At 32.6% G+C, this 20,593-nt stretch overlaps 2 protein-coding genes across 4 annotated transcripts; one reads left to right on the top strand and one right to left on the bottom strand.

Moving 5' to 3' along the window:
• Nucleotides 1-1,149: 1,149 nt before the first annotated feature.
• Nucleotides 1,150-5,069, bottom strand: LOC124830911 (ankyrin repeat family protein). Its single transcript, XM_047304779.2, has 7 exons — nt 4,882-5,069; nt 4,540-4,648; nt 4,350-4,437; nt 2,381-2,445; nt 2,028-2,096; nt 1,905-1,954; nt 1,150-1,458 (listed from the first exon to the last, which is right to left on the bottom strand). Exons 2-7 carry the CDS (start codon nt 4,615-4,617, stop codon nt 1,335-1,337), a joined length of 474 nt encoding a protein of 157 aa, XP_047160735.1. The 5' UTR covers nt 4,618-4,648; nt 4,882-5,069; the 3' UTR covers nt 1,150-1,334.
• A 6,268-nt stretch (nt 5,070-11,337) lies between these two features.
• LOC124830910 (protein argonaute 4-like) lies at nt 11,338-19,884 on the top strand. 3 transcript variants are annotated; one of them, XM_047304777.2, is made up of 23 exons: nt 11,338-11,654; nt 12,836-13,090; nt 13,195-13,400; nt 13,500-13,721; nt 13,827-13,963; nt 14,041-14,138; nt 14,225-14,322; nt 14,464-14,629; nt 14,755-14,871; nt 14,954-15,061; nt 16,305-16,367; nt 16,464-16,577; nt 16,651-16,816; nt 16,902-17,014; nt 17,350-17,487; nt 17,613-17,743; nt 17,966-18,031; nt 18,364-18,427; nt 18,501-18,612; nt 18,694-18,767; nt 19,096-19,190; nt 19,271-19,302; nt 19,391-19,884. In XM_047304777.2, exons 2-23 carry the CDS (start codon nt 12,839-12,841, stop codon nt 19,564-19,566), a joined length of 2,748 nt encoding a protein of 915 aa, XP_047160733.1. In that variant the 5' UTR covers nt 11,338-11,654; nt 12,836-12,838; the 3' UTR covers nt 19,567-19,884. The 3 variants fall into 3 exon arrangements, with proteins under 3 accessions (XP_047160733.1, XP_087972178.1, XP_047160732.1); XM_088116052.1 differs by having other exon boundaries at nt 11,338-11,625; XM_047304776.1 differs by lacking the exon at nt 11,338-11,654 and having other exon boundaries at nt 12,830-13,090.
• The last annotated feature ends 709 nt before the right edge of the window (nt 19,885-20,593 follow it).

The raw sequence follows: 20,593 nt of genomic DNA on the forward strand, positions 1-20,593 counted from the left end.
CTAAAATAAGATGTAACAAAAAATAAGAAAATGTAATATGGGGACACGAAAAAGAAACAAAATTTTGAGTGCACCTGTATGTATGAGTATGTAAAAGAAAAAGTTCAACAATTCGATTTACTTATGTTATATCTCCGATATAGTAATATTAATCCTACGACTCTGTAAAGAATATAGTATCTAAAAGATGAAGTTAATGCTAAAAAAGAATACTTTCCCGTTCAAAGGAAGAAGAAGAAGTTGAAGGTCTTCAATGTGAAGTTGAAGTAAAAGCTAAACAAAAAGCCTCTGGCAGACATATAAGCAAAAGCAAAGGCTGAAGCCAAAGCATTATCAGATACGTAAGCAGGCACTGGTCCAACTGTTTTTACCTCTTGTTGTTCCAGTGACATTCCAACTCATCTGTTGAGAGTCTTGAAGAAGCTGGGAAATGAGATGATTAATGACATTCAACAACAAAATATGACGATGGCTCACAACTATCAAGCTTCTATGAAGTAGTGGCCAACCTACTGTGTAAAAGAGATGGTGTTTGCCTGGTTAAGCAGAGTTTTGTTGGATGATACAGGCCAAAGCTCAAGTGGTTGACTAGGAGAGTTTAGACTCAGATTTTTGGAGAAGTATTTCCTTCACATTGCAAAGTTTGTTAAGGAAATTGAGGGAGAGATGTTACTGAGTGCATATGCCACTAGGTTTTAGTATCTAGTCAGATTCTATTCTACACCCAAAATCCAAAAATTTAGTAAATGAATTCTCTCTCTACTTTGACCACAATTAAACTTTATATAAGCTTTGGAAACTGAAGCAAATATGAACCTGATCATGGATTCTAGTAAGGTTCATAAGTTCAATTAAAAGTGTATAAGTTAATATAAGCAAATTTAAATATATAGTATTGTTCTGGAAACCTTCTTAAATGGATTGGTATGGTCTACAAAAGCTTGTTCTAAGAACCATGTGCTGGAAATCCTGAACTAAAGTTCTACTCAAAAAAATTCAAAAAGCTTATTGTAGATTGCTTCTGAAACAAATAATTGACAGCTAATTGACAGCTAAACCAAATTTTAACCCACCTAAGCATGCTGCGGAGGACAGACCACGGAAAAAATAAAACAAAAACAAAAAATAATGAAAACAAGCAAAGCGAAAAAACATCTAAATCTTTTGTTTTATGCAATTAATATAAATAAACATTTAATTACAAGATATAAAAGGTTTTGATAATTAATTTCAAACTTTTGTTCACACTAACAATGTAAACATTATAAGAACACACGTATAACTAACTATCACCAAATTCTCATATTAGAAGCTACTCAAGAGTGTCATAAACTTCAGGTTTCTTGTGCAGAAACCATAGCACCACGAAGTTCAACTAGTGCCACAGCTTCATTGGTTGCATCCATCACTTCTAGCTTTCCCCCACTCACAGCTTCATCCATTGGGGTCCTCTCGTGCCTGAAAAATGTCATTGCCAAAACAGATACATTTCAAGGACAAAATCTAAATTAATTTCAGAAAAAAATAAGACACTGCAAACTAATTTTACCCTATCCTTCAATCACAAAATAACATTTATGTTAAATTTGTTGACTTTTACAATCATTACCATAAAAGTCATGCCAATAGCGATGTATGATTCAATGGCAGGGTAAAACTATTTTATGTTGTCCGTACATGAGCATTGTACTTAATTTTGGAACTTTGTTCTACAATGGAATTGAAATTTTAATTTGAGATACATTAAACTTTCTTATAAATCTTTATCAGGAAGATTATTGATATAAGACTCCAACTCTAATTAAAGAACATCAGAAGCATTTAAGAAACTATGTCTAATTTTTGTCTTATAAGAAACTCACTGCATATCTTAAAATTCTTGAGGCTACGGTAATATAACAAACCTGTTTAAAACACCGACATTAGCTCCAGCTAATATTAGTTTCTTGACAACCTGAAAGGTATTCCATGTCAAAGAAAACCATGAACTGTAAAATAAGATGTCACTGAACGAACACGTTATTTACCTCAACATGCCCATTGAGACACGCCCAATGAAGAGGTGTATTTTTTTCCTCATTAGGTGCATTAAGATCCTGTTCACAAGCACAAGCACATGCTTTATAACCTCTAATATGATTGGATGTTTGGAAGTGAGAGACAGAAAGGTAGGTAATGGTCAATGAAATCAGACAGTGAAACTTCATCAAATATAAAATGCTAGAACAGATTTACTCAAGGAATAAGTTGGTAACGGCCAGCGATATGACTTGATATCAGACAGAAAGCGTCTACTTCTACTGTAGCAATCAACCAATGGCTCTCTCTGATCACAAAGTTAAGAAAACCATATGAGAATGTTTGAGAAAAAGCCACTTACCACTCCTCTAATGATTAGATACTCCACAATATCCACATGTCCATTAGCCGCAGCCATATGAAGAGCTGGATGCAAACATCAGAGGAGCAAAGTCAAGCCCACTTGTACAAGATCTCATAGGTAAATTATTTCTGAATTCAGGAGGAGAGAAAAACTAGAAAAGCAAAGGAAAAAACATGTCTATTTGCTGGTGTTTCTCAAACCATCTTCACAAGACTTATGACTCTTAAATCAGCCGAAGAAATTTGGGATTATCTAAAGGAAGAGTACACTGGAGATGAAAGAATAAGTAGCATGCAGGTGCTTAATTTAATGAGGGATTTTGCAGTTGCAAAATCAAGGAGTGTTAGATATTTGTTTTTGGATTGCACGTTGTTGCCCGTGGCATCTCTATTTAGTTTATCTTTACAGTTTTTGTTTATTGAATAAGTCTTTTCTGTTCCTAAACTTTAGGAGAAAGCATTTCTGTTTTATTTTAGTCAGTGTTTTTGTTACTGTAAGTATTATAAATGTATTGCATATTCACAGTCGAATAAATTGAATTCCCACTCATCTTTCATTCCAATTTATATACTCTTCCTCTTTCAGTATTTTATTCTCATTTCTCTTTGTTTTTCCTGCTGTTCTCATTTTTAAACCAACATACTACTACTTGAGATGTTCATACTAGTGTTTAGAATGCTAATGAAGGATAGTGGTACTTCACATTAACATAAACCAATCCTAATGATGAGATAAAGAGAATGCAATAGAGAACACTCTGTCACATTATTCCAACAATTCTAGTAAAGGAAGTAATGTGCATCCTTCAAGTCAAAGTTGGTTCTAATGGATCTTGTATGAACCAAGAAGAATAATGATACAACGTGATGAGACATTGGACCAGCGGATTCACTTACAATCCCAAAACATGAGACACTTTCATTGCTAAGATTTGGTGAGGTTAGTTATGTTTTAAATTAGCCAGGAGCTTGAGACACTGAAATATTATTTCACGTGAACTGGATTCTCTTGGCCTTCCTTACACACAAAGAAAATGAAAAGAAAGCAAGTGGGCTTCTATATTTAATTATTAGGAATATGATGAGCATGGTTACTCAAAATTGGAAGTTTAAGTCCCTGCCCCATATATTTTCAATCAAGAGACAAATTTTCTGATGGGATTTCAAAAATGAGGAGGAGGTTCTAAAATACAGTCAACAACTACAACGACAGCCACATCATCAAGGACTTTGGAGTATTTGCGACTGCAGCATGTGTACCTGTGGCAGCATCAGACACAACTTTCTATAATATCAATGATCGCAATAAAGTTGGAACTGCGTAAATTATTTAAAACCGTGTGGCACAAAAAGTATGACTATGGAATGATAATTGTGAAAACCCCTAAAGATAAACTAATAGGACAGGGACTTATAACGGGTCTTCAGATCCCCAAATGGTCACTGGCAATGAGACTCAAGAGGAAGATTATCCCCCTGAAGCATAGTAGTTGAATCGCAGGACGAACTTATATTTTGAATCATAAATTGTTTTTGTGTCATGATTAGTAACATTCATAAACATTTACAAAATGTAACAAATACTTAAATTATAAGAACTATAAACATGCAAATATATAATAAATAACAACCACAGTAAAAAAGAGTGGTTGTATTTGTGGATTTACTTTGCTGCAGCAACATGTGTTGTTGAGGAGTACAAGGGAACATTTAAGGGATCACCACCATGGGTGATGGGTGTAGGTGGAGAGGAGACATTGTGGCTGCGACTAGACCATTGCTCGAACCTCACCATAGTCTCTCTAGTTCCATTAAAATCTAACGAAAAAACCCCTCGTTACACACCAAACTAATTTTGCATCCAAACAAACTTTACCTTATGAGGCCCCACAAAAAACAATTAGTCTAATAAAATGAAAAAATTAAAACCTTTTTCAGAGTTAATTTCTCACAGCTTTCATACATACCTGTTCTCCCCTGATCATCCATGGAATCAAGAGGAACCCCACTTGCCTCTAAGCTCTTAACATCATCCATGTCATTATATCTTGCAGCCTGTCAAAAAAATCATCAACACTCAACATAACAATTAATCATACTTAAAACTTAAGCATGCAAATGAACTTAATTTAACTTCATTTAATTTAATTTTGTTACATCAAGCAAGGCTTCGACGCTCTCTGACGTCGCTTTGGAGGGCGCTTGAAGGGCTGTGTTGGCCTCCGCCACACCCATTTGCAGTGGCAACCCTAACTTCAACCTTCGGCTAAGATAAATGAAAAGAGCGAAAACATGTCAGGGGTTGTTTAAACTGTTATCAAGGATACTCATAGGGGTTTAAACTGTTATCATAGGTTACTTAAAGCGGTTTAACCGGTTATCATATGTTACTGGTGATTCGCCGAAGGGCTACGTGCGCGGAGGTCAGGTTAGGGTTCAATTACTTCTCTTCTCTGCCAGCGTCGAGTGAGAGAGTTCAGCGAAAAGAAAATAGTGTACCTTGAAGGAGATTCGGCAGGGAAGAGGTTCGGCAGGGAGGAGGATCGTCGTCGCAGAGGTCCGTCACCACGGCGGAATGCGGAGGAGTGCGTGCGGCAGCGATTGCTCTTTAGGGTTCGTACTTTTCATTTGGTTCAAGTGGGAGAAACCGTTTAAACATTCTATTTGAAATATACGTATTTGACATATTCCAAATGTTATATATATATATATATATATATATATATATATATATATATATATATATATATAAAATACGTATCTAACTCAAACCTAACCCATATAAAAAAGAAAGCACCTCTCTTCTGTACATAAAAAATAGAAGCTATTACTTGTTACAAAAGAAATTTGAACTGATAATATTAGGATAACCCGATATCATTTATAATCTAACTTGTTTTTAATCTAAATATTGTGCAACTTATAACATGGTTATATATATATATATATATATAAGTTTGTTAATTTATATAATCTTTAAAGTATGAAATTTTAGTTAAAAAAAATCCTTATTCATAAAAAAAATACTTTAAATATTGGGTATTTTAATAATTTTTACTTTTAATTTTAAATAAAAAATAAAAAAATAAAAAATTATTCAAATATTTTTAATTTTAAAACTTATAATATACTAGAGTAATTTTGTCAATTAAAATTTGATATTAAGAAGTTACCTAAATTACCAAACCCTATATATATAAATATTTTTATACACACATAACTTAAAAATTCATATAAAATAATATAATTAAACACTCTTTTCATCTTATCTTATGAATCGACATGTAAATGAAAAAGACTTGACAGAGAAGAATCACAGTCAATTGCATCTTGTTTGTAACCAACAATTTGACAATACTCAATAACAAATAATTGCAACCATAACATTTTGGATACCCAAAAAAGGAAGAAAAGCTGTCAATGTACTTCTCTTTGCTTCCCCTAAATATCACAACACAAGAAAAATCCCAAGACTTCCTCTAACAACTCCATCAGTACTTCGTTTTCTTTTACGTCATATTCTACATAACAATAATAATAATAACATTTTTTAAATAATAAAATACAAGCTAATCTTTTTCTAAACTAATAATGTCGGGGTGAGAGAATTATTTTAAAAATATAATAATATGTTTAATTAATAAATATCTAATTTAACACACTACTCTTTTTAAGAGATCTATAAATGAAAAACTAGTCTAGGAATGGAAGCATAAAAGAACTCACCTTTGCTAAAGATGTTTATAATAAAAAAATATTTTTTTTGGGTTAAAATGTTGTATTGATAAATAGTTTGACAAGTAGTTATAAATGAATAAGGTTATAAAATTAGACTCACAGTGAAATTTGCTATGTTTTTATCTATTACAACTTCAGTTAGTCAAAATTGTGATAAGTCAAGTTAGTTATTAGATTATTATGATCCACTTTGTTGATTCTAATCTTAACAAATATTATATATTTTTTAAAACTTACTAACGTACAATAATTATAAATGATAAATTAAATGAAAAATAATCGCTTTCAAAATATATATTCACCTGATTCTATTATCAATAATTTATTTTTACTTGAAGATATTAAATTTTAATAAGAGATATTTTGGAATCTAAATGATATTAATGAAATTAAATTATATTGATTGATTTTTTTAATCATCATAAAAGTATTTATTTTTACATGTTATATTTAAGAAAGTAATTTGTTTTGTTATCAAATGCTCTCAACACGGGTTATCTGACCTAGTCCACCACGCTTGGCCACTTAATTGGGGTTTTATCATGCACCTTCAACTCTTATTTGCATCTCCAAATTTTTATGCAATTTCTAAATCATCCCTATTTAAAACTGTTTAATATTTGAAAATCAAAAAAAGAAAGCGTCAAAGATTCATCTGAAAACAACTTTTTTAATGTACAAGTACAAATTTCTGGACACACATATTTCTTTAAATAAATTAAAAAAAGTTATACAATTTATTTTGTAGCAAAATTAAAAATTAATAGTATAAATTAAATATTTATAATTAAATTATAAAATCAAAAAAATAATATAATAAACTTAAAAATAAAAAAACCAAAAAAATAATATTACTTACAACTACATAATAATTTTTATAATTATTTCATATGAATTTTAAATAAATTTATATTTTTAATAAATTTAAAATATACATATAAATTATCTGTTTAAACATTTATAAATAATATAATTAAATACTTTAAATTAATCTAATAAAATTTTACATTCAAAATAAACAAACTTTTAAATTTTAAAATAATATAATAAAAGATTTTAAACATTGAAACAAAAATTTAATATGCCAAACAGAATTTTTAAAACCATGTAATGTAATCTAACGAAAAATTAAATAGTACAATGTAACAAAGAGTAAATAATATATTAAAAAAATACTTTACAAGCAAACATTTGTAGGTTGGAATACAAATTTTAAAATGTATGCATCCATATCGAATTCCGAAAAATAACTTTTTTTATCAAAACATATATTGGTTGTCCATATCCCAAATAGACAACATAGATATTGAGATTCGAAATTTTTTCTATCGAATTTCATATATATTTTCATACCTCTATTTTTATTTTTCATCAATTTTGTTTATTAAATTTAATAAAATCATACAAATGATTTTTTAACATTATAAATTATTTAATTAAAGATTTATAGATTACTAAAAAATCCTACAAAAATTAAAAAATTTGATAAACTAATACAATAATTAAAAACTAATACAAATAATACAGAATGGAGAGAAATACAGTCATTCAATGAAAACAAATGAAATGAAATAAAGAGAAACACTTAACAAAAGAAGATAGATGAATAAATTAAAATGTGGTGAAAATGGGATGTAGGGTTTCTATACTTCATTCAATGCACATAAAACAAAATTAATTAATGATAATCACCTCATTAGTTACATGGTATTTTGAGAAACTAGAGGTGCAAGATGTAAAGGTTGGAGGTGCAGGATGAAACTCTCATTTAGTGAGTCAATCCAGTCCAACTCATTTATTAGTAAGTCAAAAAAATTTGAACGTTAGTCTACCACTGGTTAGTGAGTTAAACGGGTTGATTCAGTGACTCACTTATTTATAAGTTTTTTTTAATCCAAAAAAAATACAATTTGATTGTAATTTAAATTTAAATAATTTCATTCTCAAAAGATATTAAACTCAAAAATAATTCAAAATAAAAAAAATTAACATAAAACTCAAATGTAATTTAAAAACAAACCCAAAAAGAGAATGAATAGGTTTATAATATTGATAATTCTTGTGTCACTTATTCATTTATAAGATTAGAGTCTTGAATGAATAAATTTATAATATCTTGCTCTCTAAAAAGATCTTTTTTATTATTCTCATTTACAATACAATAAAAAAATGTTAACTGATGTCAGAACCCTTAAAATCCCAAGTTAGTGGAAGCTAGCTGTTGATGTAGGGAATTTGAAATATTCAGAAAGTGGAAGACAGGTGTGAGCAACAGAGTGGACCGTTCGGTTTTGACAGTAGTATTTAAAGAAAAATTTCGAATTACGCTCCACTTTCTGCATGCACCATTTCTTCTTCAACTTCTAAAAGTCTCATTTTCTCCTCATTCTCTCTACAATCTTCTTCTTCTCTCTACAAAATCTTACCCTTTTCTTTTTTCGATCATCATTTAGGCAACGCCTGAGTTTCCCTGGTGCCAAGAGCTTCACTTTGCATCGATCAAGTTGTGGTTTTAAGCTGATGAGTTCTTTCTCTTCTTAGAACGTTCATTTTCTGGCACATGCAAGCCAAGTTCTGGTTGCATGAGTTTAACATCTCATTCTAAGCACACTTTTGGTCTTTTGTTTGGTTTAGTTTCATAAATAGTGACCATACGCTTCTAAGATTTCTGGTGGTGAGATATTCTCTACAAGCTGTGAGCGTTCGGCTAAACTTAAGAGGTAAGGGAAGCTTGTAATTTAATTATGATTTTCCTTTTGTGATTGTTTACTTGCTGGAATTATGTTATGTTTGATGAATTTGGTTGATGTTGAAATACTGCAAGTTTGTTTGGATGTATTGATGATTGATAAAAAGGCATAAACTGGGTAGAAACATAGTTTGATCATGATTCTGCAATAATTTGCAGAATTTTATAAACTGTAACCGAGAGTCATTTGTGACCGTTCGGTTTTTCCTTTGGTGTGTTCGGTCTTAACTGGATTCCCCTTCTAAAGAGAATTTCAGTTAATGACCGTTCGGTCTTCTATTGATAGGTTTGATCACTAATACTTGGTTTAAGTTTAGTTTCTATGTCTACTTAGTCATCAGCCTATTTAGGGTATTCAAATAAGTTAAGTAATCAACATTTAAATCGTTTTCAGTATGTGAATAGATGTTAGGTTGTTTTCGTGGTTGGTTATATATATATATATATATATATATATATATATATCCTTTCCTTTTGGTATAAGTTTAGTAGTGTTCAGTTTTGAACTAAGCTCTTGGTCTCGTTAAATAATCTATTATTACTATTTTGGAATAAGAGTGTTCGACCAAACTTAATAGTATTCGGTCTCTACAGTGCTCGGTCTTAGAATAGTACTCGATCTCTTTAGTGTTCGGTCTTAGACTAAAGCTAAGTATTATTAATACTCAGTATCGTACTAGTTCTCGGTTTCTTCATAGTATTCAGTCTGTTACTGGTATTCGGTGTCAAACAATATTCAGTCTCAATAAATGGTGTTCGGCCTAGAGTCTTAGTATTCGGCCTCGGGTTCGTAGTGTTCAGTTTAAACTATTAGGAGTCGGTTCAATGAACTGGTTAAATTGGTAAATAGCGTTCGGTCATGTTAGTTACTAAGGAGTGTTATTCCTTTCGGTCTCGTTCATAAACATGATAATAACGTTCGGTCCTATTCTGCGGATAAGTGAAAGACCGTTCGGTCTTATACTAAGGGTTCGGTTAGCTTAGTCTAAAAGGTGTTCTCTAGTTCGGTCTTGCTTCTAAGATGGAAAATTGTTGTCTTTATTTAGTTTGAATGTATTGATAATGAAGTATGATGGAACTTGGAATGTAATATGAATGAAATAGTATGGATATGAAAGAGTATTCCAGGGAGGAATATCTCATAAATTGTTATTGGATGGTAAAATATGAATGTGGTTATACTTAGCTGACGTTTATCCTGATATTCTATGATTACTCATTCTCAAGTAGAGAGGAGTAAGTCATGTGTGAGAATGGTAGGAGGTCCTAGTCCATAAGGTGAACTCGGACGGAACAGACTAACTTCGGGTGGCAGTTGTTGAGGGCATCCCAGCTACTACATCACCCGGGTGCACAAACGTCGTAGCTACAAAAAATTCATACAGTCCGGATAGTTAGAGTCAAGTGGTCGGTCATTGCATGTATTGCTGTATGGTTATGGCTGGAAGTATATGATTGTTTGTTGCATGATTAATTTAATGAATGCTTAGAAATTGTATGAATTATATGATTTACTGAATTAATTAAATTACATAAGCTTACCCTATTTTTTTGTCTTATCTGTATTGTCCGTTTGGTCGTCCTTCCTGTTGCAATGATCATCCTATGGATGTGAGCAGAAGGAGAAGAGTTGTTGGAAGAAGCCTTGGAAGAAGTGGAAGTCAAAGCTGAACCATAGGACCGTTCGGTCGCTAGAATTAGTCTTATTTTGTATAACCGATCGATGTAAGTTTAGTCTTGGAACCGTTCGGTCTAGACCATTGTTTTGTAGAGTTTAAATTCTGAAGTATTGTTGTAAGGTCGTTCGGCCATAAACGTACTTATTCTCTTTCAGAACTAAACTGTAATATTGTTAACTATGAATATTCTATGGTATGGTTTTATATTATATTTTTGGGATGTTATAACTAATAATATTGAAATCCAAAATAATAAATAATTAAATTAAACTAGATGGGTTAGTGAGCCAATAATACTGGCAAAAATTCAATTTACCAGATTAAAAATAGATTCGTATAAAAAAAATTTGTTTTTTTAAACCTGTGAGACCGAATTAGCCACATAATCTAACTCATTTTCACGTAATTTGTATGAGATTGTTGCCATAAAAAAATTGCTCTGTAAATTTCAAATTCCAATACGTATCATCAGTGTCAAAACTATATTCAAATTGAATTTAAGCGTTTATTTGTAGAAATTCAAAAGCTTAAAAAATATATATATATATATATATATATATATATATATATATGTTTGAGAAATATTAAGAAATAATGCATGCAGAATTTTAGTAAAAAAATAAAATTCATGGACATAGGTGTTAATTTTGACATAATATCAATAATAATAATGTCTCAAATCAATAAAAGAAAATACACTGCTTTATTTAGAAAAATGGTAATAAATTAATAGGAAGCGGTCCATTAATTTCTCAGTTTCTTTGTGAACCCAAAAGGCACCCAACCCAAGACGGGCTCACTGACAATACATGCTCCATTGTCTTGCCATGCGTGTGTTTCAATATCGAGTTCACAGCACCCAATCACCTCGTTCAATCCCATCCCTTCATCCAATCTCAAACTTAAATCAACGACTCTGCTTTCTTCACAGGTCACCGGAGAGAGATGACCTCATTCAGAGACTTTAAAAACAGTGTTGACACCTAACTCCATATAAACATTCTGAACCTTCTCCCTTCGTGGTTCAGTGTGTTCCCCAGTGATTTTCCTCTCTACCTCTACAGAAGAATTTACATTGTTAGGGTTCCCTTTCTTTGCCTCTTCAGGTTCTGCTTACTCTGTTGTTGATTCTTTGTTTCCTTTTGAAGTGAAACTGTTGTTTCGGTAGAGTCATTTAGTGGTGTGATTCTAATGCTGCATTGCTGTTCTGGTTCCCATTTTTCCAACACTGTGTTGTTTCTCTTGTTGGGTTCGCTTTTTTTTTGTTTAGAAATGTTACCTTGTGTGTTGTCTGACTTCTTTTTGGTAGTTTTTTACTTCTGAATTTGAAATATTGTTGTATGTTTTCTGTTTCAGAAATATATAAAAGCAAGTTCTTGTTTACAATTTTCTTTTGGATTTCGGAGTGCTTTTCGTCAGACTCTTATTTGACTGTTTATTCTAAAGGATCTTTTTTTTCATTTTGTTTCTGTTGATTTTGACAACCATAACTCGTGGCAGCAACTTTTTGTTCATTATTTTGATTTTGTTTTTGCTATTTTGGGGTCGTTATGTGTGGCTTTTGGGGTCATTTTTGTTTTTCCTTTTAGAACATTTTCGGATAGGTGAAAAACCCTAATTTATTGTCATGCATGTCTTTGATTTGTGGGTATTTGTGTTAATGATTTGTAATTAACTTTTAGATGTCGCTTTTACCGAAGATGGCTTTTTTAAAAGTAGTAAGTTAGCCTTTGCTACTCTAAGTAACAAGTCTTGCAATATGTATATGTAATTTATCAACTTCTAGTTGTTTTTTTCTTTTTTTTGAAATTAATAATTATCTTCAACAAAAAGTAATGCATTTTTATTTTCTGGGAAGCGCGCTTCAATGACTTAAGATTTTTCAAATAAATGATTTTAAATTGGGGCCGAGGCAAGTAATGTTGTGTAGAGCTTATACAGAAGCCGCAGATTTAGCTGCAATTGTGGTTTTGTAGGCTTTGAAAACGTTGATGTTTTTTGCAGCATGACTGTGGCTGTAGACTTTTGATTAAAACCTTGCTCAAGTGGGTTCCTAGGATTGCTTTGATACACATTTTAGTTTATGAAATTATTTGAGTATTAACTCTGCTTAGTTCTATCCTAGTATATGTGTGAAAAACTTAGTATGGCTGTCCTATGATAGTAGTCATCAACTTATCTTTTGTAGTTTTCACACCAATTGCTTATTGGTAGGGTTATAGTGATTTTCTGCATAATGGGATGCGATTCTCTGCTTTACGTTATATCCCTCACTTTGTATATGCAGGCCATGGATTCATTTGAGCCAGATGGAAACGGGAAGGAGGGGTCGCTTCCACCACCACCTCCTGTTGTTCCCTCTAATGTGGTACCTCTAAAAGCCGAAGAAGTACTCTCCCATGCTGAACCTGTAAAGAAAAAGGTGTCTCGACTTCCAATTGCCAGACGGGGTCTGGGATCAAGAGGAAATAAAATACAATTACTAGCTAATCACTTCAAAGTTAATGTCACTAAAAGCGATGGACATTTCTTCCATTATAGCGTATGTTCTTCATTTGCTTTTGGTTTATTATTCTATGAGTTTTCCTAATTTTAGTTTGTCACTTGAACTCGGTGCTTACATTATTACATAATATTTGCAAACAGGTGGCTTTTACTTATGAAGATGGGCGTCCTGTAGAAGGTAAGGGTGTAGGGAGAAAGATTATGGACAGGGTGCAGGAAACGTACCATTCTGACTTAAATGGTAAGGACTTTGCATATGATGGGGAGAAAAGTTTGTTTACTCTTGGCTCCCTTCCTCGGAATAAGCTTGAATTTGAAGTTATTCTGGAGGATGTCACCTCTAACAGGTAGAAAGAAGAAGACGTGTTATTGTTTTGGCCCTACAAGTTGGCTTTCCTATTATTTAGTCAACAGGATATCTTTTTAATTTGGGGTTTGATTTTTAGGAACAATGGCAATTGCAGTCCTGATGGTAATGGGGACAATGAGAGTGACAGAAAGAGAATGCGGCGTCCTTACCGTTCAAAATCATTCAAAGTAGAGATAAGCTACGCAGCAAAAATTCCGATGCAGGCCATCACCAATGCCTTACGTGGTCAAGAGACAGAGAATTTTCAAGAAGCCATTAGAGTTCTTGATATAATTTTGAGGCAGCATGCTGCTAAACAGTAAGTAAATAATGCTTTCTTTTTCCTTGTATAAGTAACTGCGCATCTTTTTCAATATTGTTACAATATTACCTAGATAATATAACTGTACATTGTTTATTGCAGAGGCTGCTTGCTTGTACGCCAATCCTTTTTCCACAATGATCCAAACAATTTTGCTGATGTTGGAGGTGGTGTTCTTGGCTGTAGAGGATTCCATTCAAGTTTTAGAGCTACACAGAGTGGCCTGTCTCTCAACATAGGTTAAATCTGTTGCCTGTATGCTATCTTCTCAAGTCAATATATTTGGTCTAATTCTTGCAATTTCAAATTTGATTAGATGTTTCAACTACCATGATAATTACTCCCGGGCCTGTGGTGGATTTCTTAATTTCCAATCAAAATGTTAGAGATCCTTTTCAACTTGACTGGGCTAAGGTGAACATGCTCTCTGAAAACATTTTCATTATCCTTCATTGATCTTCAAGGCTTAGGTCTGATCTGTACATTATTTTTCCTAACAGGCCAAAAGAACCTTAAAGAATCTGAGGATTAAAACCAAGCCATCCAATCAAGAATTCAAAATTAATGGGCTCAGTGAACTCCCATGCAGAGAGCAGACGTATTGTTTTTAAATTTTCTTAAATTCCTTTGGCTGTTCATGGCCAATTATTAATACCTAGTGTATTGTGCTGCACAGTCATTGTATTGTTTTTCATTTGGTGTTGTGTTGATGTTTATAAAGATGGTGTAAATTTTGCAGTTTTACTTTGAAGGGTAAAGGTGGAGGGGATGGTGGAGATGGTAATGAGGAAATCACTGTTTATGATTATTTTGTGAATGTTCGAAAGATAGATTTGCGATACTCTTCTGATCTTCCATGCATTAATGTTGGGAAGCCTAAACGGCCAACTTATTTTCCCATTGAGGTATATTGAGGGTTTTCTTTTTACTTTTTCATTCTGCTTTTGTTAGTATTAAAATGGGCACAGATTGTTTCAGTTTGCATATTTTTGTTATTATCAATTACTGGTTTTCTCTCCTGGTTTTATAGCTTTGTGAATTGGTATCACTGCAACGGTATACAAAAGCTTTGTCAACCCTTCAAAGGGCCTCATTAGTGGAGAAATCCCGGCAGAAGCCACAAGATAGGATGAAAATTTTGTCTGATGTGAGTTGTTTTGCTAAATTGAGTGATACGACTTTAATCCATTTGTCTGGAATAACGAATCTTACTATCATTTCTGCTGAAGGCACTTAGATGCAGCAACTATGGGTCTGAACCTTTGCTCCGTAATTGTGGAATTTCTATAAGCACTGGTTTCACTGAAGTGGAGGGTCGGGTTTTGCCTGCACCAAGGGTATGTATATATTCATACCATTGTGTTTATGAATCAATTTGTTAAATTTATGTTGCATTAAAACATATAAAGTGGATGTTATTTTTTTTATGGTTTGCCTGCAGCAAGGGTATATATATATATGTGTGTGTGTGTGTGTGTATTCATTCCATTGTGTTTATGAATCTTTTTGTTAAATTTGTGTTGCATTAAAACATCTAAAAGTGAATGATATTTTCTTTATGGTTTACGTGGTTACGGGAATGACGTTGTTACTTTAATATTATGGGTGCCATGTCTAGAGATAGCTTGCGAAGTGATCTACATCTTTACCTAGTAGCAAATATCATTTTAAACTTCTATTTTCCCATTTAAATAAAAAAGATAGAAATCGGCCTCTTAAGTAACCCATAATATGGTTTTATATGCTTTATCTTAAGAAAATAGCATTTACTATCAACAAAACTTTCTTCTGTGGTTAAAATATAACAGACATGGGTCATAATTGGGATTCTTTCCACAACAATCTGAATTTTCTCCTAATCCAGAAATAAAATCTCACTGTCCATCCCTTTTTCTTATTGAAAGGATACCTTATTTTTCTACTCTTGCCTTTCCAATTAATCAAGGCTGACTTACTGATATCTTGTTACTATCTGTCAATGAGTATTTAACATGTAATTAACCAAGGATGGGTATCTATCAAACGATTGCCTAAATTAAGAAATGGCTTTGTGCTTTGTTACCAAGGATGTGGTTATGCCTTGATGTTGGTGGTCATAATTTGAAGTTATTAAAGTTTATGCTTGCCCTTAGCCCATTAGGCAATTCCATACTATTTTTTATGCTTTCCATTAAGGAAATCCTGAACTATTTATTTTTTAATTTAAGTCTGTTGATATTCTGGTGGAATAAGATTTTGTTTTTGTAATCTCCATACTTGGTTTTTTTGCAGTTCATTTGATGTTGTAAAATGCAATTTGAAGTGTTCTAATTTATGTAACTCTATATCTGCTTGTGCTAAATGGTTCTTAGTATATGGCTTAATTTATGTAAATAGTTTTTCCCCAGAAATAATTGCTTTATTTTTTCAGAGGATCACAATGTTGGAATAAAGAAGCAATTATTTATTTTAAAAGCGGAATGAAGCAGACTCATTTTACTTAATTGTGAACAATTAATTATTGTTTTCCTCATTGCTAATGATACGTGTCAATAATATTTTGTTATGGTTTGAAAATAATTATTGAATCTTCTTCAATAGTTGAAGTTTGGCAATGGTGAGGACCTCAATCCAAGGAATGGGAGATGGAATGTTAGCAACAAGGTATTTAGTTTAGTTCTATTCATATTCCTGTGTAGTTTTATTATTTTCTTCCTTTTGACAATATCGCCTCAGACTCTAGTTACTTGAATGCTTCAGAGGTTTGTGGAGCCGTCAAAGATAGAAAGATGGGCTGTTGCTAACTTTTCAGCACGCTGTGATGTACGAGGACTTGTGCGAGACCTGATTAGAATTGGAGATATGAAAGGAATTGTAAGTTCGGTAACTTTATATTTAGTGAACTGTGAAAGGGTTACTCTGAAATTTAAATCTTTGATTTTTGTAGTCAATAGAGGAGCCGTTTGATGTGTTTGATGAGAGTCCTCAGTTTAGGCGTGCCCCACCCATGGTTAGAGTGGAGAAGATGTTTGAAACCATCCAGTCTAAACTTCCTGGCGCTCCTCAGTTCCTTCTCTGTTTGCTTCCTGATCGGAAAAATTGTGATATTTATGGTTAGTGATTTTGGTTTTAATGATTTATTTACACCCAGACAATTTTCGTGTACCCTATATGAAAAGTTTATTTTTGACATTGAAGGTCCATGGAAAAAGAAGAATCTTGCTGATTTTGGAATCATTAATCAGTGTATGTGTCCTTCAAGGGTCAATGATCAATACCTTACCAATGTTATGTTGAAGATCAATGCCAAGGTATTTATAGTCTAGTGATGTTTTTGTAAATAGTGTACAGCATGTTCATATAGGCACATGCCTGTAAAACATTTTAATATCATAAATATATGAAGTGTGGTGGACGCTTTCATGACCAATCCCACATACTAAGTTATCACCTGGTTGTGATGATTTATTTTTATTGCAGGCCGCTAAAGCTTCTTGTCTGTAGTCTGTAATGTCACTCCAAATAACTAATACCTTAATGCCTTTCCCCTTTTATTTTCTTGAGGCTTGGTATAATTGTTTTATATTTCTTAGTTGACTATTCATTGAAGGATTTTTCCCCATTGAATTTGTTTATCGTTATGCAGCTTGGTGGATTGAATTCATTGTTAGGTGTTGAAGTTTCTCCTTCTCTTCCCATTGTTTCCAAAGCTCCTACCCTCATTCTGGGCATGGATGTGTCACATGGCTCTCCTGGGCAGACTGATATTCCTTCTATTGCTGCGGTAAATGACAGTTGGTCTTTTGTTTTTCTTTCTAAATCTTGTCTGTGCTAAGCCTAAATTTGGGTGAAAGTATACCAGTTTTTAGTGTTAGCTTGCATGCCTGATGTTTAAACATGCTCATGCAGGTGGTCAGCTCTAGACAGTGGCCTCTGATATCTAAATACAGGGCTTGTGTTCGTACCCAATCTGCAAAGGTTGAAATGATAGATAATTTGTTCAAGCAAGTGTCTGAAAAGGATGATGAAGGCATCATGAGGTTAAGTAATTCATAAATTATTTAACAACTGCAATGATATTTTTGTAGTACCTGATGCTTGAATATAAATTTGTGCTGTTTTTTGAATATTTGTTTTCATTTTGTCTTGTCAGAGCTAAAGTTCAAATTATTATTTGTAGTTCTATTAATTTTTACTGGCTATTTTTCCCTGATGATCGGTGTATAAGGACTGTCTAGATTGATGGGTTCCAATTTTTGCAGGGAACTTCTGCTTGATTTCTATTCAACTTCTGGAAGGAGAAAACCAGAAAATATTATCATATTCAGGTTTTTTTTTTCTTTTTAAAAAATGCAGCTTCTATTAATTGTTTACCGTTATTTCTCGTTTTCCATTTTGGTAGTTACAACTGTTAATATTCAAGTTTTTTGGCAAGTCATCACCTATTGTGAGCAGGCTTTGTTGTTTTTAAACCATGTTTGCCTTTTCAAGTGGTTCAGTTATTGTGCTATCTCAAATAATATTTTGTGTTAGCCTTCTATTAATTTTGTATGGATTGAAGTATTAAGCTGATGCATTCTGATATATTGATTTAATGTTAATATGTTTTACGTTTCTGCTTCAACTGAACAGTGTTTGTTCTCCTTTCTATCTGATGTAGGGATGGAGTTAGTGAGTCACAGTTCAATCAAGTTTTGAATATTGAACTTGATAGTATAATTGAGGTACTTATGCTGGCCAATTGTGCTTTTTAAGTACAGATCATTTTAGTCTCAGAACTAATCTTTAAAATTTTAGGCTTGCAAATTTCTTGATGAAAATTGGGAGCCAAAGTTTACAGTAATTGTTGCTCAGAAGAATCACCACACCAGATTTTTCCAGCCTGGCTCTCCTGACAATGTCCCTCCTGGCAAGTGTTCTAGTTTTCTGCAGTAAGATTTTTTAGATGGAAGCCATCTGTTCCCCTATTTATCAATCTTGTCTTTTGTAGGAACCGTTATCGACAATAAAATTTGTCACCCCAGAAATTATGATTTCTACCTTTGTGCACATGCTGGAATGATAGTGAGTATCCTTGCTTTTTAATATACGTACATGAATGTGCTGTATATTATTTTAGTAGTTTTGATTTTGAATGCTTGTGGCTTGGTTTGTGAAGCTACCTAATACGTTTATTCCCTCTAATTGTCCTCTCCTTGAAATGTGCAAGCCTTTTAAATTAGACCTGACTACCTTTTTTTTTATTCCGCTTGTTTGTAACTGAATGGCAGAGCTGATATTAACTTCGATGGTAGTTTCAATGTAAAGATGTGATATCTAATAAAAATAGTTATGTGTGGGAAAGTTAGTGTAAGACATTATAGTTACCATTTCCCCTCTAAATTGTGCTCAGGGAACTAGCAGGCCTACCCATTACCATGTGCTGCTAGATGAAATTGGTTTCTCTCCGGATCAGCTACAAGAGCTTGTCCATTCATTATCATACGTGTAAGTGAAAACTTTGAACCTATTTTATAGTTTGAGTTGCGATCAATCTAACCAAAGTATATTGTTTGTGAATATGACAGGTATCAGAGGAGCACCACTGCCATTTCTGTTGGTAATAACTTTTTGTACATTATTTTAATTCATGCTATTTATGTATTTGTTTATGGAAACTTGTCAATAAATTATCTACCTCTCTGCAGTTGCCCCAATTTGCTATGCACACTTGGCGGCAACCCAGCTGGGGCATTTCATGAAATTTGAGGAAAAGTCTGAGACAACTACAAGCCATGGTGGAGGGAGTGGTGCTGGTGCTGTTCCGGTCCCTCAGATGCCTCCTTTGCAGGAAAATGTGCGCAACACAATGTTCTTTTGTTGACTGAGGCCTTAGGTTGCCTCTTTTGATGAAAAAGCTGTACATGAGTAATGTCCCTATCTAGCTTCATGTGAACGGTTTAAGACTGAATAAGGCTTTTGCAGGACAATGTGTGCAACCCAATGTTCTTTTTGTTGAATGAAGTTCAGATGCCTCTTCTGATGAAAATGCTGTACATAAGTTGTGGTAGACTGCGGAGTACTCTTTTCTATGTTGAGGCTTGCTTCCTAGGCCATGCCTTTTTCATGTATTTTGTGGACCCTATCTCTTTTGCAGTGTCAAGACTCGTTCTTTTTTAATGCATTTTAACTTGAGCTTTTAGACGGTGGATTACCCTTGGACCTAATTTACTGCAATCAAGAGTCAAATCTTAGGTTTTGTTTCATTGTGTGTGTTGATTGGGATTTTATCAATTTTCACTAAAACAAGTTTTGGGGTACATCTAGTGTGTATGGTTTTCCCTCACCATTACTTTAGGACGGGTTTGTAAAAGGAAAATTGATACCCAATTAAAGGTATTCATTGAAATATTTATATAAATTTTAGAAATTAAAGTTAAGATGATTTTATTAGAAGAATTAGTTTATTGAAATATTTCAATTATTATCTATTAAAATATTTGGATGAAATAATTAAAATTAAATTAGTTCGTTACATAATTTAAGATAATTGAAAGTTTATGCTAACAGGTATTCTTATAGAAAGAACGAAGCATTTAAGCTATTAAATTGCAAATTTTCATTTTAAGTAATCTTTAACCTTTCATGTTTTTATTCATTTACCACCAAATATTTAACTTTATAATTAATTTTTAAAACTTAATGTTTGTGTTACAACTCCCTTTTTTTACATTAAAATATAATAAAAGTAAGAATTTAGAAACAAATGATAGAATTTTCTTACAATAAAAAGTTGTAACATCCCAAAATATAGTAATTACCATAATTTAGAATTAATTACAATTAACAATAATTAAGCAGTCTTTACATTAATAAAGCCGAGTTCAAAAGCCGAACGGCTTAAGGTTGCA

The sequence above is a fragment of the Vigna umbellata genome, chromosome 5 (assembly GCF_029865625.1).
Source record: "Vigna umbellata cultivar VRB3 chromosome 5, Vumbellata_1.0, whole genome shotgun sequence".
In the NCBI taxonomy this organism is placed as follows: Eukaryota; Viridiplantae; Streptophyta; class Magnoliopsida; order Fabales; family Fabaceae; genus Vigna; species Vigna umbellata.

Excerpts from the sequence above, each read along its gene's own strand:
- LOC124830911 (XM_047304779.2), bottom strand. The coding sequence starts at position 4,617 with ATGGGTGTGGCGGAGGCCAACACAGCCCTTCAAGCGCCCTCCAAAGCG. Across the intron at positions 1,955-2,027 it reads GTCTCAATGGGCATGTTGAG|GTTGTCAAGAAACTAATATT; the intron begins GTAAATAACGTG and ends AATACCTTTCAG. Across the intron at positions 1,459-1,904 it reads AATGTCGGTGTTTTAAACAG|GCACGAGAGGACCCCAATGG; the intron begins GTTTGTTATATT and ends GACATTTTTCAG.
- LOC124830910 (XM_047304776.1), top strand. The coding sequence starts at position 12,830 with ATGCAGGCCATGGATTCATTTGAGCCAGATGGAAACGGGAAGGAGGGG. Across the intron at positions 17,488-17,612 it reads ATATTCCTTCTATTGCTGCG|GTGGTCAGCTCTAGACAGTG; the intron begins GTAAATGACAGT and ends ATGCTCATGCAG. Across the intron at positions 17,744-17,965 it reads GATGATGAAGGCATCATGAG|GGAACTTCTGCTTGATTTCT; the intron begins GTTAAGTAATTC and ends CAATTTTTGCAG.